Source organism: Cygnus atratus, chromosome 5 (genome assembly GCF_013377495.2).
Source record: "Cygnus atratus isolate AKBS03 ecotype Queensland, Australia chromosome 5, CAtr_DNAZoo_HiC_assembly, whole genome shotgun sequence".
Classification (NCBI taxonomy): Eukaryota; Metazoa; Chordata; class Aves; order Anseriformes; family Anatidae; genus Cygnus; species Cygnus atratus.
The window spans coordinates 38,024,822-38,041,473 of record NC_066366.1 but is presented as its reverse complement, the minus strand read 5'-3'; the positions used below and the strand labels follow the sequence as shown (position 1 = coordinate 38,041,473).

The following is a 16,652-nucleotide window of genomic DNA, read 5'->3' as shown; positions in this document are numbered from 1 at the left end:
AGGTCTCACCTTCTGTCATGGTTTCCTAAGCTTTCCTTGTTTCTTTGTTTTTGATACAAGTCCTGTCTCACTTTTAAAATTATCTCATATAGAGCTGATCTGAGATCTTCTGGGCTTCCCAGTGTGGTTTTACCCAGTTGGGCAGCTGAACTCCACCATAACTGTTCTCTCACTCCCCCTCCTCAAAGGGGAAGCGGGAGAAAATGTGATGAAATGGAAAAAAAAAAGGGGCTCAAGGGTTGAGAAGAGGACAGGGAGATCACTCAACAATTATAATCACAGGCAAAACAGACTCAATGTAGGGAGATTAGTATAATTTATTGCCTATTCGTCAGGAGCAAATTGCTCCAGCATGGGTCCCCCACGGGCGGCAGCTCCCCCCAGACCCCCTGCTCCTGCGTGGGCTCCTCTCCACGGGCTGCAGCTCCGGCCCGGGGCCTGCTCCTGTGAGGGCTCTCCATGGGCCGCAGCCTCCTCCAGGCCACATCCACCTGTGCCACCGGGACCCATGGGTGCAGGGGGACAGTCTGCTCCACCAGGGGCCTCTCCACAGGCCGCAGGAGAACTGCTGTTGCATGCCTGGAGCACCTCCTGCCCTCCTGCTGCACTGACCTTGGGGGCTGCAGGACTGGTTCTCACCCCTCTCTCCTAGCTGCAGTTGTGCAGCAGTTTTTTTCCCTTTCTTAGATCTGCTCTCACTGAGGGACAAACAACATTGCTCGTGGCTGGGCTCTGGCCAGCGGCAGGTCCCTTTGGAGCAGCTGGAGCTGGCTCTTACCTAACGTGGGGTAGCTGCTGGGCTCTGCTCACAGAGGCCACTCCTGCAGCCCCCTGCTACCAAAACCTTGCCACGTGAACCCCATACATTCAGGCAAGGAGCTGTTGTTCCATAGCACAGAGGCTTCTGATTCACTCGTCTCTGTGATGAACACTTTCTATCTGTGAGATTTTGTTGTTTGTCCATTCCTCTTTTTTTTTTTTTCTTTTTCACTCTCTGATTCTGGAATTGAAGTGGAAAGTAATAGGAGCAGGACAGCTGTCTCCGTTTTTCCTGACCAGTTTAATGGGCCTGCGATTTCATCGTGTAGCTGTTAGCACTTGGGTTTTTTTCCAGCTCTCCCCTGCCTCTCAGTTGCGTGTTGCACAAACACAAGCTTGTGTGCAGTGAGAGTGCACATTGCTCTGCATGTACAGAGGCTGTTTGTAACGGGAAATACAAGAAATATTGTTCTCATAATGAATGATCCCTGAGTATCTATGAAAAGTGCTTTTCTATTGTGATGATGCTTCAAAAAAGCAGGATTAGAAGGTTCTGCTGTAAGTATATAATGTTAACAGTTTGTTCTCCCTGCTGTTGGGGTTTCTCTTGGAAAAAAGATGTTATTTTTTTTCCCCTCTGCTCATGGGAATTGTGGTCATCATGTAACATTTGCTGGTATATGCCTTCCATGGGTGGACAAAGCCACTGTTAAGCTTTGGTCAGTCCTTCATTGCCTAGTAAAATGTTCACATGTGAAGCAGAAAAAATGGAAGCAAAATAAATTTGCAGGGGTTCAGCTGCCGGAACAATAAATAGTATCTTTTTGACATAGAACCTAATTCCACTTGGTCTTCAGATTTTAATGGTAAACCTGACGCTAATCAAGCATGGGTCCTGACAGAAGATCATGTCACATGTCCACATTTTATTTTGTTCATGTACATTGTCTATTTCAACCTGTTTCTGTTTCCTTCTCTCTCTCTTTCCAAAATAAAAACCAGAAATGAACTTTTGCTGTAAACTGTCAGTCATTATGCACATACTGATAGGAGCAGTTGTATTTTCAAGGGGAATGGCTTAGGAAGGGAAAAACTTAAATGGCCAAAACACTTGCCGGTGAAGCCTTGTCCTTGCACATTTTCCTGGGATTTGCTCCTGACTTGTTCCACTGTCCAGAGTAGTAATCTCATATACAGTGGGATGGGTGAGGATGAACATGCTCTTTATGCAGTAAAAAGTTCCTGTTGTTCACACAGATCCAGCTCTGGAATGGTGGATTTAGTCCTCACTACAAGCAAGCCTTGAATAAGGATGTCTTATGGAGTTACCTTTTTTTGTTTTACAGAGTTAATTCCTTGTTTTCTTTTTCTTTGCAGCTAGAACATATTCAGAAACACATATGGTATATGTAAGTAACACTTTTTAAATTCACTTTTGCATGCATTCAGTATTAATCATGTTATGGGGGCTGGTATTCTCGTGATCTATGACAAGAGAGATTGGAGTTTGAAAGCAGCTTTCACACAGGTGGAGAAAGGGGCAGAGGACGGGAAGGCATCTAATGTGTTGGGTTTTTTTACCTTCTGCTGCTAGTATAATTTCATCTCTATAGATTCAAGCTAGGAAATATGTATGCAGTGACTAACAGTTGTCTGAAATAAAACATTTAGTCCACCAACTTGCTGTGTTAAAAAGATATCTGCAAGTCATCACCACTGAAAAAACCCACAGCCTAACAGCCATATTTGGTTTGCTCTTCAAGTGCTCCAGAGAATCCCTTGTAATACCTTCTTGACAAGAAAGCTTTTGCTTGTTCCTTCTTGGCATCTTGGCTTTCCTCTGAAGTAGAAACAAAAATGATTATATTGATAAGTAAGCACCTGTGAACAAGAGATTTTCTGTCTCATAATCCCTACTGCTTCACAGCAAGCTAAGAGGCTGCTTCTGACCTTGTAACCTCTTGATGTGAGAGTAGTTCTGTGACTTGATTAAAAGCAGCAGTCTTGACAGTGAAACAGGAGGTCTGTGAGAAAAGTACATGCCTGTTGAGTGGTTTGGGTGTAAGGAAGATTGATAGCTTTTAAAAGTGACCTTGCACTCTGTGTAGCCCTAATAGTATTTCAAGAAACCTAAGTAAATAACATTTTTTGTTTGTACTCACGATAACCCAATCAAACTAAGGAGAATACTTCGCAGATATTAAATAAGGAAATTATGCTTTGATACTTGCTTCTGGGGGTCAGCGTTCCTACACACTCCCTGGGTGGGTGATAAGAAAAGTCCTGCCTTCATAATCCTCCTCTCATTGCTTTTGGGAAATATTTGAGGATGATATGAACTGATATTTAAGCCTGTCACCAGGAAGAAAAAACACCTTTGTTTTGATTTGTTTTGTTTTCTCTAAATCTATCTTATGGGCACTGTTCACTTGCTGGCTTCACTGACTTCAATAGGACCCAAGGGCATTCAACAGTTTGTAGAATAACGTGTTTTGTTCTTAGTTCACCTGAAACGGTGGTAGCACTCTGCCTGTGGCTTTTTCATGCTCTCTACAGTTACCAGCTGACATGGCACCTTTTAAAATCAGAGAAGGACATGAGTCTTGTTTGCTACAGGTTTGTTTTTTTTCAGCTCTGATGGATAAATGTAAGAGAAATGGAGGGGGAAAATCTCTAATTGTAAATCTGAAGTAGCCCTCCTGTAAAGTCACACTAGGAATTCCAGAAGTAAATTCTGGTTCTGTAAGACTGGACAGCTGATCCCCTTTGTTTCTTTATGGAGTAAAATCAGCTGACTTCAGTTTCTCTGTGCTTTAATCAGAAGTGGAATAGGAAATAAAATTAAATGTCATTGATCACTTCTACTATTACTGTAACCATCCTCAAGATTTTAACCTGGAAGTTTTCGCCTCAGAGGGTTATTGTCCCCGGCTCACGTGCACAATTAGTCAGGTGTTATTTCATGACTTTATTCTAGATTTTAAATATGAAGATTTTTTTCTTTGCAGACATAAGCGTTAGAACGTTTTCATGCACTTCTTGATGAAGGTCAGATTCTGTGATGACTGACACAGTGAACAGGTTTTTACCCCAACGGAAATGGCATCTGAGGCCATTCTCATAAGTATAAGCAGAGTTTTGCAAAAGCAAGTGCCTCCTACACTCCTGCTATAGTCAATAAAGAGAGAGAAAGGCTCCTCCAGAAATCTGTTCAGATTGCCTAAAACAAAGTTTCTGCTCAAAATAGCTTTTTAAAGCTATGTTTTTAAGGCTCTCTCTCTCTCATTCTCTGCTGGCCATGGATTGACCTAAGGAGGTTAACCTCCTCTGGCTAAATGTAGTCTGTGAATAACCTTACCACCTCCAAAACTCTACTGCTTTCATCTGGTAATGTTTCACAGCCTCTTTGCATTCATTTTGCCTGGAAATACTGATGCTGACAGAGAAGGAGTGGTTACAAGTGTTTGCACACTGTAGCTGTTTTGCTCACATCTTTCATTTTCTCCTTATTTCACTTAACACTACTGTCCGATGTTAAATCTTTATTCTTTGTCATATATAAGTTACTGACCTGAAGGTTGTTCTCAGAACCCAATAAGTCATTTCACTTAATTCTTCAAATAAATATTCAGGATTTTGTAAAACTGGGGAAAAGGTTTAATTGCAGTCTCAGCGGACAGAGAAAGAGGTCTTGAAAGTTGAAATCATGATTCACAAGCCTATAAAAAAGAAAAACCAAGGAAAAACCTTTCATCACCAACCTCCAGTTCTTCTTACTCTCCCACCCAAATTAATTCAGTGAGGTTTTTTAAGCCTTTTTAATTTAAATAATTTATTTTTACTTCAAGCACAGGTTATCTTCAATCAGCAAATAAACAGCAGATGTTTTCACCTTTTTGTACTAAAGCAAGAGGGCAAATAATTTTAGCTATTATGGTAAATGCATACTTCAGTAACACTGAATTATTGACCTAATTGTGGAGGTACCAAATTTACTAAAATCAGAAGAAGAATGGTACCAGTGCTGCTTCACTTTGCTCTGATGTAAATGTGCATCTCAGTGAGATTCACGAGGAAATTTCATGGAGAGACTGAAAAAGTCCGCCCTGTTCTGGAATCACATCCATTATATGCACCATTCCTCACAAAAGAGGCAGGGTTTAAAAGCAGCAATTACATTCATGCAGGCGTTTAAAAAATATACGTGATTTGCAGTATTCATTGGGTGACATTGTTTGATGTCTATGTGGGTTGAAATGCAACAAATTTGTCACTCTCTACCAGACTGAGAATGGAACAGGCAATACAGGCATGCCAATCACAGCACAGACTGGTGATTTTCATTTCCCAAAGCACTGAATGCATTGCCAAATGATGAGGCACCTCTTTGCAGATTTTTCTTGTACCTGATGAGGAGGTATGAATAGTCCTGCCTATGTCTGAGGCTGACCAGGTGCCGGGCATAAGGAAAAGCCACTTTTCACTGCACAGAAGATACCAAGTTGTGCTCTCTAAAAATGGCACCCAAGCTGATAGCTGTAAAAGATGCTTGCAGGTGATATTTGGCTGTAGGCTAGGACAACAAGTAGGAAACCCAAAATTTCTGGGAATTTTCCAAAACAATAATTTCTTCTTAGTCTCTTAAATTACCTTAAGGACCTCTGTTTTTAATGTAATAAATTATTAATGAAGTCTGTTCCTTCTAAAAATGAACTCCAGATCATTAAAAAACAAAATCTCAGCTGCTGTCCGAAGGTCCGTCCTGCAAGAATTTATCTTAATGACAATGTCATCAGTGGCTTTAATAGCCAAGGTTATGGTCTAGTCTTTGCTTATTACCTGCTGGGAGCTAAATCTTGACACACTTTGACTAATAACCAGCTGTAAGAGTAGCTACCTCCTAAAGACAGGGCACTCATGGAATAAGATGTTTCTTTAGTTGGACAAGATTTCCAAATTTAGCCATTAGATTCAGGACCATGTTGTCATTGCACAAGACATAGAGACTTCTGTGAGACTCCAAGGAGGCATCAGCCCCATAAACAACAAACGCAGCCTGGACCCAACAGTCACACATTGACATCACATAAAGGAAAGGGAGGACCTCACCTGAAGAATATGAAAGCCTCAACGTCACACAGAGCATCCACTGAGAAATAGTGAAGAGCCTGGATAGACAGTTTCTCCAACCAAAACGCCACCACCACCAAACCCACCTCTTTAGGTGGGTAGAGTTGACCTAGGTTGCTCCTTTCCCAGCTAAACAAAAGCAAAGGTTATCCAGGGTGCCTGCAATATGTAGCATTTGGTCTGTTATAGATGTCATGACATCTTGACATGTTTCTTACAATAAGGGCTTTTAACTGCAACAAATAATCTGCATTTCCTGAGTCCAGTCAATAGAGTGAGAGGATTGTGCAGGAAGCCTGTGTTAACTACTTTTCAAAGAGTAATATGCTCTACCACTGATGTATGTTCCTAGGTTTGCCACTGACCTCAGGCATCACATTTGGGCCAGAAGTTTCAAATCTGCATTTCTGAAGAGAAGCAGAGTTGTATTTAGGAATATAAATAAACAATCTGGTTTCCCAAAAAAATCCTCTAAAGTGTGTTAAATATATACCTCAACAGTGAGGTCTCTTAAATCACCTTGGAAGTTTCTAAGTACGAAATGGTTGCAGTGCCGGTTGTAAAGAGCTGTTGAAACGCAGCGAGGGTTTGTTCTCACAGCTCGTTGTTTGAAGGGGAATCGTTCAGCTTGCGCTTCCCAGCCCGACAGCCTGAGTCTGGCCTGCTGATGAGACAGCATCTCTAAAACCACATAGTGTTGTAGAAATGTTTGGCATTAGGATGCTGAACAGCTGCTTACATTATGAGGGCACTGGTAAGTGAAGTTCCTACTGCCTTTCTGACTGAACGCAGACATTTCTCATTAAAGACCCAAATACACAAGGTGCTGGTCACTCTCAGCCTTCATGGCGGTGTCTTCTGAAGAGAATATCTGTCTGGTTGCGAGATCTGGTCTCTCAGTGGGGATTTAACAAGCTATTTCCATCTGTTGCTGCAGGCTGTGTTTCAGAGTACGGGTTCATTTGTGACTCATGTTTCTTTTCTCTCCTTCTTTCCCTGCCCCCTTTCTCTCTCTCATCTTCTTTCTTCTGCAGAGGTGGTAAGAATGAGCCAGAACCAGAGCAACCAATCCCTCGAAAGGTGCAGATTCGTTCTCTCCCTTCCTTGGAGGATATCGATCCAGACGTGTTAGATAGCATGCACTCATTAGGCTGCTTCCGTGACCGAAATAAACTCTTACAGGACTTGTTGTCAGAAGAGTAAGCACTTCCTCAGTCTTAATATCAGTTGGGTGTCCAGGGGCTGGGATGCTTACAGACCTGGGGAAAGGTGGAAATCATTTTACTGTGTCTCTTGCTATGAGGGACCTGTAGCAACGTCTCACTCTCTAGCTGCTCAGCAGCCAGTGATGTTCTGGGAGGGAGCAAGGGGTCACTGAACTTTCCTAACACTTGGTGTCAGTGGAGGAATATTGTTGTCTCTTCCCTCGCTGCTAGGCATGGTCATTTCACAAAAAGATGGACCTTGCAGTCCAGATGGGGAGGTGTTGGTGCTGCTATTTACATTGGATATGCCTTTGTGGGCAAATTGTTACTTATTTCAAACTTATGCCTGAGAGCTGCTGTGTTTCCTGAGGTGTTACCAGGGACACGTGGTGGAAAGAGCACACAGAGGCTGAGGAAATAATGTCTTGTGCCACTAAACAGCTTCTTGTGGATGTGTTACCTCATCTATCCTGTGGCTCTGTTCCAGATGTGTAATGTGGGAATTGTATTTCCTTCTCTCACAAGCTGCTTGTTGGAGACAGCAAGGTTCTCAAAAGCTTTGTGGGTTATATATCTAGTTGGCAGGCATTTCCAGCTTATTTAGAATAACTGTAACTATTTGTTTGATGAGAAACGTTTATTTACACATTGTTGCTTTTTTATCTTCAAATTTAAAGATATTTTCATTTTTTTTTCAGAGAAAACCAAGAGAAAATGATTTACTTTCTTCTGCTTGACCGGAAGGAGAGGTATCCCAGTCATGAAGATGAGGATCTTCCCCCTAGAAATGAAATAGGTACTACAGATAAGACCTCTGTCATCACAAACACATCTTAAGTAGTTCCTCCTCATCTTTTTGTTTTTTAATATCCTCAAACCCTAGCATTACTATTACTTTCCCACTGAAACAGTGCACAGCGCTGGTGAGAATCTGCAGCCTGAGGCAGGCAGGTCTGTTTTCTGGTTACAGGGCTTCATTTTTCTGGACATAATCTGTGTCAGTGCAGAAACATCCAAGTTGGTTTTGAACCAGAAATCATAAAAAATACCATGTGGACCCACAAGCTACCTCTGTGCAAGTAGATGAAGTTTAGGAGCATTGTAATGTAGTGGCAGAATTTTCTAATTACTAATCTACATGCAGTATTGCAGAAGCACTGCTTCTGGACTTGTGCTAGTAAGACTGTGTAGCATTACATCCCGATAAAGTTACATGTGTACACGTCCTCTTTTCTGTAGGTAAATGCATACACTGTTAGAAGTATGAGTAATATCACTTGTCTGTTTATAGTACATACATTATACTACCATGTTTTTAGACAATCTTAAAAAGATTTTAAAAGCTTAATAGCAGTAAGATTATATATTTTATAAAACTTGTGTGATAATGTTTTATTTCTGGAGAATTATTTGTTAGTATTTTAGAGTACTGTTGATCACCAAGGACTACACTAATCTAGACAACAGGAAAAATGCTCCCCTAAGGAGCTAACTATGTAAGTGACTCTTGCTCTGTACAGTGACAAAAGTTTAACTAATAAAGCATTACTCACTTCTGTCAATGACCTGAAATAGCATTTTTATATACTAGTGTTGTGATTTTTAGGTCTTGTATTTCAGCACTTTGAAGGCTAGAAGCAAAGTGCTCTTCATTCTCACTGGAAAGCCTGTAATCTCCCAGGCCTACAGGGCAGTGGTATATTGAACTATACGTTTGCTAATACTGAACTGAATTATTACATTATCGAAGTTCCAGGCTCCAGGCCCTATAATTTTACAGGGAAATCTCATCTGTGGGGGATGAAATGGAAATTCTGAGTCAACACAGTAATTTTCTAAACACTTACCTGAATGGAGCTGCAGAAAGTATGTTAGCAAGCATCCTGACGAAGATGGGTTGTTGTGTCTACTGCGGGTGCTCCAGTCAAAAGGCCCTTTCTCAGTGCAGTTTGTCTTCTAACACTTTACTCATCAGCTTTTGACTCAGATTGTCCTGCAATGTAAAGACACCACCATCTTGTTTTAGAAATGCTTCTGTCATAAGAAAAGAAGCAAGATGACTAGAATGTTCATATCCAGCATGTAAGTGAATACACAGCTATGACCGTAACACAGCATGTATATCTCTTACACATGTATTTTCATGTGTTGAACTGTTCTTCTCTCCTGATTTTATTTTATTTTTTTTTTGTACAAGGAGTGAAAATGTTCCCCATCAGGAAAACACTACAGTGAATGTATCTTTGTGCTGCATTAACACATTTTAGACTTGGAGCATTATTCTTTGAGAGTTTGTAAGTTGTATTTTGTCTTCCACAGGGGGTTTCCACCTCCTCTGTTCCCAGCAGTATTTCTGAGAACATGGGGCAAGGTTTAATTAAGAGCAGTCATGCTTCTGATGAGTATCTCATCATTAGCCATTAGCAATGGTTTTGCACTAACAGAGAAGAGCAGAGAAAAGGTAATGGATTTAATATTAGCAGGTTGAAGAAACCATGTTTGTGAGAGTTATGTATTGCCTGAGCTCTTGCCAAGGGAAAAAAATAAAAAAGGTGCACCTCATTATATTTTGCTTTTTCCTCTTTCTTCCAAAACATGGAAATGAGAAATTTCTCAGTAAAATATGTGAATGTCAACTAATGTCTCCCTGAGCAAAAGGCTTCTGTGTGGTGGAAATTCTTAATAAACCAAAGAACAAGAGATTGAGCCAGAGTTGCCCTATTAGGATGTAGGTGCCTCATCCAAACTCAGAAGATGAAACTTTCCTGCCTTTCAGATAAATGCTGTTATAATTGGATTATTATCTACATGATACTGCCTTCCTCCATAAAAAAAAAAAAAAAACTTAAGAATGGCTTCACTTTTCTGATGTGAAATGAAAGGAAAATACATCTCCAAAACTACCACATCCAGACCAGGACTTGAATGTGGATTTTTGTTTTGTTTCCATGTGAAATATTTCTAGAGACTCAAAAACAGAAGTGTGCACTCTGGAGGTTTTCCTATCTTTAATTCCTGTGCTGCTGCAAAATCTCCAACTGTTCTTATATGCCACCACTTTAGTCTTTATGGCAGGATGGCTGTGTACTTTAGCATCTTTAGACTTGACATTGATGACAGACTCAGTACCCTGTGGTTTCTTATTCAGACCTTTTTAAATAATATGTACAGTACTTGACAACCTTAGACATGTATAGTGTAGGTTTGTAGCCAATTTAAAGAGGAATCAAATACCACTGTTAGAAGACCAACTACGTCGATGCAAACTTCTGGATGTATTTTCCATCAAACCTTTGTGAATTGCTGTTGTTGAATTTATGGGTGTGTTTCACCACCTGCTCCTTTTGCTTATTCCCTCTATTTGAAAGTTTAAAATACAGATTGGAAATCAGTATCTTCCAACATACTGAGCAAAGATTGATATAAAAGAATGATTTAGCTTGTTAGCAATATCCTTATCTTCTTTAATTGCTCTGTTGATTCCCTTATAGTCCTTCTGGCTACTATCCTTTTTTCAAGCTTTCTTTTTTTGACGGCTGTACAAAACATTGTTCAAATCGTTGGCTCATTTTTCTTCAAATTCCTTTTTAGCTCTCTTTTAATGTCCACCTTATATTTGGCCTAACTGTCACTTTTGCAACTGTCACTTGGTTGAGTTGCCATTTTCTAAAGTGTTCTGTTTTGAACATGCATGGATGAAATTGCCTTTAAAAATATCTTCTCGTATAATGTTTTTCTTGCCTTTTTCCTTGTTCTTGTTTAGACTCTATTATTAACTAACCTTGATGCAGTTTGAGCTTACTCATCTGCTTTCTTTTGACTTTAGCTGCTTGCTTCATCTTCTTTCTTCATTCTTTTTCGTCATCTTCCTACTTCATTTTTTTCCTGTCTTTAATTCAACTGCACTTTTTTCCTTTCATTTCTAATGTCTCATATCCCTCTAGGAATCTTTATATTTACTCTCTTGTGGATACCAAACTTAATTTCATTCTGGTTATGTGAGTTAGTCGTCTGTAATCACACTTCCTATACCAGCATTTGTTCTGTAGGATGGATCCTTTCTTGTTCTTTGAACTTGTTTGAAGAAGCAGGAGTTTGAAATGTCTAAATCCTGTCCTAGCTTATTATTGACCACTTCTCTGTGTGCAACTGAAGTCACTCAATACAACTATTTTATTAGGTTTATCTTCCACTGTTTTTTCCTTAACTTTATGCACTGTATTTTTTCCTACAGTACATTTTTATTACTGAAAGTAGTTTGAAATGGAGTGAGATATAACTGTTTCTTTTCTAACTCATTTTTAACAGGAGAATTATTATTATAATACAAATAATACTTATATAGTAACACAGTTGTTATTACTAGCCCGTTCGCATTATGGCTGTATTTACTCATGCTCATTGTTTCAAGAATAATCCCTGCGTCAAGGGAACCGTATCCTAAAAAGCATGATGTAAGAGAGAGAAGAAACAAGGAAGTAGGCAGGGGCTGAGGAGGTCAGGGTAATGAAAATAATACCAGACTAGGCGGTAGTGATGTAACTGTGGCAGTAGTGATATAATTGTCAAATATAGCATTATTGGTTTTACAAAGGAATCCTGGCAGAGGAAGAAGCCTTAGGGACTGGACACTGTGAGCCTCTTTTTGACTGAGGAGGTGAAGAATGCCTTTTCTTACAGGTGGTCACTCTCCACTAAAATTAAAAATGCGCCTATAAACAGAGGCAGGGTACTGAAATAGCCCAACCAAAGCAAGAAAATCTTTCCCTATTTATTTTTCTGCTTTCCTCTTTACTGTTTTCATGCTATCAGATATGTTAGTAATAAAAGAACTCAGCAGGTCTGCATTTGGCTCCCTGCATCACCATGGAGGTGTGTATGGTTTGGCAAGTCACCTTGGAGCACTTTCTGTTATGCAGTTTGGTATCTAAAGACTCTTTCCAGAGCAACTTAGGTGCTTCTCAAAACTGCAGTAAATGTTTGTCTGCACCTTTAGGTATGGAATGCCTTTAAATATCTCATTCTTATACCCCGGTTTTCACTCTGTAGAGTGAAAGTAGCACTTCCATACATTATAGGAATGTTACACAATAAAAAGTATAAAGCACTTCAGTTACTGTAGCAGTAAAAGCTGTATGATGACCTCCGAGATAAACTTCAGTAGCTCTCATCGGAGATTCATCTCAGGTAGACAAGAATGTTTAATTTGTAATGCTGAAGGAGGAAAATATAACACAGCAGGGAAAACCTGAAATCTAATCTTGAAGATGCAAAAAAAAGGATGTGTTTTCAGAAGAGAATGCGAGTCTGAATTTAGAATCTACTTATGTCCTTGTGTCATGTTTAATTTAGCTAGCATGGACATTGAAAGCAAGCTCTAGCAACCTGAGTGCATGTGCAGAATCCCTGGATGGCATACACTCTGGCTAACAGCTTCTGCTATAGCCCATGCTATCATCTTGCTATTACTGTTATCAGCTTTGTAAGGTAATTTGTGCAGGCTGTGCTATAGTTGTACCTTTATTTTACAGTGCTCATACATTCAGGACAGTAGCAATACTCCTTTTTTCTGCAGATGGATTGCAACTTATGTCTTAATGCTTGTAAATTTGGAAAAAAAGAGACCGCAAATGTTCATCTCCATCACGAAGATACCTATCTCTGTAGGGGGGTGTGAGAGTGAGATTGTTGAGAGGGTACTGATCCAACATTTGTGAGGTAAATCACAGCCAGATTCAGCTGACAGTGTTTTCTTTTCATAAAGATCCCCCCCGGAAGCGTGTGGACTCCCCAATGCTGAACAGGCATGGGAAGCGGCGGCCAGAAAGGAAGTCGATGGAGGTTCTCAGCGTGACAGATGGCGGCTCCCCAGTCCCTGCTCGCAGAGCTATTGAAATGGCACAACATGGACAGAGGTGGGTCTCTCCTTTACCCAAGAGCTGAGAGTCCCTTCTGGGTTTGTTACCCTCTTTTATGTTGTACATACAAAGGAGCTGTGGAGCTTTTCTATTCATAGCAGCACTCATAACAACTTCCAAGCACACTTGCAACATGATCTGGCAGCCAACAGCGCTTATGCACACAGGAGCAGAAGCCCTGCCAGGGGCTTAAGAGCTCTGTTTGCTTGCAGCTATTTCTCAGGAAACTGCTCTGTCTTCTGGGCAAGATTCATCTCATCTCATTTTAATTGTCCAGAACATAGGGATTCAGTCTGAGCTAGATGCACAGGCTGTCACTCTGGGTAGTGGGGACAGATGAGGTCTTTGAAAGATCTTAGATACATATGTCCTCTGTTCCAACAATCTTAGGATAAGTTATGCTCTGGTCATTCTTCTCTGTCTCCATAGCCTACAGCAGGAATCTAGATGACTCTCTTGGATTAGGTACCTAGCTTTTAGGAACCCGAAGTTAAATGAGATGAACCTCACCATCCATGTTGTTAGAACAGCTTGACTCTGGAAAGCCCTGTCCAGGCATCTGTGGATACCTCTAAAATGTGCTGTCAGAGCCAACATGCATCTGACCCACATAAATTACCACCTGTCTGTAAAGCAATGAAATGAGTATAATTTTACTTCTTTTCTCTCAGAGAAAGTGTTAGTCTTGTGGAGAAACAGCAGAGGAGCATGGTGTTTCCTCAAGGCATGCTCTGGGAGAATAAGTGAACTGTGGAAGTTCACTTATATGAACAATGGAAGTTGCTGTCTCAATCGCTATGCCTACCCTAAGGGAAGCACATGCATTTGGTTTTACACTTGTATAAATCAATCAGTACTAAAGAACATTTCATAAATGTGTATGCTGGTGATGCTGTAACTTCTGTTTCAGCTTTATGACATGATTACTTTTGTTTAGCTGTTAAGATCTACTCAAAATGAGCTTGCTGTGCCTGCTCAGAAACTCCCTTTGCTGACTGAGAACTGTGTGAAGAACATTAAATTCATGTCCAGAGGCCCCTAGATCTGCTGGAAAGTTTTACTGACAACTGTTGCAGTTCAGTCTATAGGGAGGAAAAAATGTTGGTTTTGAGGATCTTGCTAGGACTTCAGACCGGATGCATGGCCTTGAGATACACTGCCAGAAAGATTTTTCATTGTATTGTAGGTTGGAAACCTGTCTCGAGTGTGTGGTTTGCTTTGATATTTAATGAGGTCTGGGCTAAGGAAGCGTTTAGGGCAGGGTGTATTCTCAGTGTTCCTCATAGGCCTCAAAGTGATAGGGATTAATGCAAGACTGACAGTTGCTCACTCCTTGTTCAACTTAGTGTTTAATCTGGTATCCAGTAGAGGTCTGGGCCATGAAGCTCCCAGAAATGAGCCAGACAGGTGAATCACTTCTCCCCACCCCAAGGCTGCCTGTGAGTTGCAGTACTCTGCAGCTGTTTGCAGTAACTGTCCAACTGGGCGGAACAAATAGGAAGGGGTGAGATGAACAATCGAAGGTAATGATTCAGTCATGTTCATCCAGCCTAGAACGTGTTAGATTGATCCTGAAATTTTCTGAGAGCTGAAATCTTCTCTTCCAGCTCTCAGCTTTGCTTTTGGATTCAAAAACGCTGAAGAAGCAAAGCTGCATCTCATTATCCAAAGCATTTCTTTGGCTTTTAAATGTCTTGCTCAATTCTGCAGATGAGAAAGCATTTAAAGCCAAACATCTGAGATGAGTGCAAAGCAGAGGAGGCACATACCCAAGCGACATATCAGTAAGGAAGGACTTTGGCTCATAGGAAGAAGTGAAACATGCCAGGCACAAAAGAGATAGAGGTAAATGCATACCACACAGCTCAGAGCTGGACATAAAGGTGTGATTAAGGGTGGAGGAAGGGATGTAATAACACCATGATTGATGATGATGAGCTTGGTAGAGCTTGTTTTGGAAGGGGTTAAAGGGAAGATGTTATTTTACTCTATGTCTGAGCTTCCATAATTCATACCATTGCACATCCACAGATGACAATGGCACATTTTGTGTTGCTGGCAGCACAGTCGTTTATAACGTGAACTGGCTTCATTAACAAACACCACTGCATGGGGATTGTCTGGGGACGATGCATTGCTGATGGGGCACCATCTGTCAGAGCAGTCAGTAACAAAATGACAAGTGCCTTCCACCAAGACTGAAGGATTTTTAATGGCTAGCTGCATACTATTTTCCATTAAATGACCCACTGAGAGTGGATTTCACAGCACTAGGTCTTAGATCCCAGAAGTGGATGTTTTTTTTTAAGAATGACATTTTTTGTTCTGGATAGATGACTGTTCAGTGCTTTTATCCTATAATACTAGGAAAACAGGGAGGTAGACCATGGAAACAGGCCTCTTATTTAGACACAAATGACTTGTGCAATCATCTGAAGACACAAAGACATTACTTCTTTCTTAAGGTAGCAGAGATATTCTTCCAACCAGTGGGCAGAACACACCAATGTTTCTTGTGATTTAGTCGTATGTTCCCTTTCCCAGTAGTGAACAGATGTTTTCTTGCATAAAGGGGATTGTAACCTCTGGTTTTATGTGTCTGTGTGATGAACTGTGCTTTTGGTAATAAAGTGGGGTCCTTACAAGCGTCTGGTCTTGGCTTGTTTAAGGGCACATCTTTCCATTGAGGTTTAAGTCTTGGCAGTCATACAGGCTGACAAAGTATTAGGTGAAAAACATAGTCCTTTAGTGATTTAGTTCTGGATAGTGTAGGAGAGGAATTCAACACAAGGACCACTTTTTGAGCTTTCAGACTCCTTGAAATGTTTGTGCTGACCTCTCCAAGTGTTCTTCACTGGGTCTTTGACTGTGTGTGACAAAATAAATGTGCACAAACACCGGCCACCCTAAAACTGGTGACTAACTATTGTTGATTCATGGTTTTCGCTACTAGTTGTCAACTAAAAGTGTTCATAATTGCATCTTATTTGATTCTGCTTTTCTGGTATCCACACTTCTCAGACTATCTGGTATTTCACTGAAATGTCAAAAGAAAAGTGGTAGGTTCTGAGCATAGTTTAACACCAGCTGATTTGTCCCCTGTGCCAAAATCAGACAGACAAGGGAGAATTCTGTGGGAACTAGAATCCTGTGGGGATATGCCAGAAATTTTCAGCAGCTTTTCTGTGAGAGTCCAAAAACTGTTCTAAACTAGTTCTAAAAACTGTTCTAAACTGTTCTAAAATAGGCTTCATTAACTATACATTTTCTTCTGGCTATTGAAGTGGATAGCTTGCATGAAAGATCAGCTAACATTAGAAAACAGTGTTCTGCGAAACAGTGAAGCATATTACCAGTGAAACATGTTACAGAGAGCTGCCCTTTTAGCAAGGCAGAGGGAATTTTGCTTCTAAGCTTCAGGAATTCACACCCAAGATTATAAAGAAGGACATTTCTCTATACACTGAGTATAGGGAAGAGAGCTGGGAGTAAGTGGTAATAGACCTACAAATTAGAATACAAAATGGATTACTTTTCGTCTAAGAGTCTCTGTGGCCTAATTTGAACCTTTTCCCAGATCATGCTTAGCGTTGAGATCTGCTAGAGAAGTCTGAGTAACGAGTGCTATGCAATCTGTGCC

At 40.6% G+C, this 16,652-nt stretch overlaps 1 protein-coding gene across 13 annotated transcripts in view; it reads left to right on the top strand.

Moving 5' to 3' along the window:
- BRSK2 (BR serine/threonine kinase 2) overlaps positions 1–16,652 on the top strand; it is a 304,035-nt gene that overhangs the window by 239,036 nt on the left and 48,347 nt on the right. For 8 of the 13 annotated variants that reach the window (XM_050710756.1, XM_035539109.2, XM_035539111.1 and 5 more), the window contains exons 9-12: positions 2,137–2,168; positions 6,924–7,088; positions 7,793–7,890; positions 12,859–13,009. In XM_050710756.1, coding sequence (XP_050566713.1) covers positions 2,137–2,168; positions 6,924–7,088; positions 7,793–7,890; positions 12,859–13,009 — 446 coding nt within the window. The remainder of the gene's footprint in view (positions 1–2,136; positions 2,169–6,923; positions 7,089–7,792; positions 7,891–12,858; positions 13,010–16,652) is intronic. The other 5 variants (XM_035539114.2, XM_035539115.1, XM_035539113.2 and 2 more) reach the window with 1 other exon arrangement.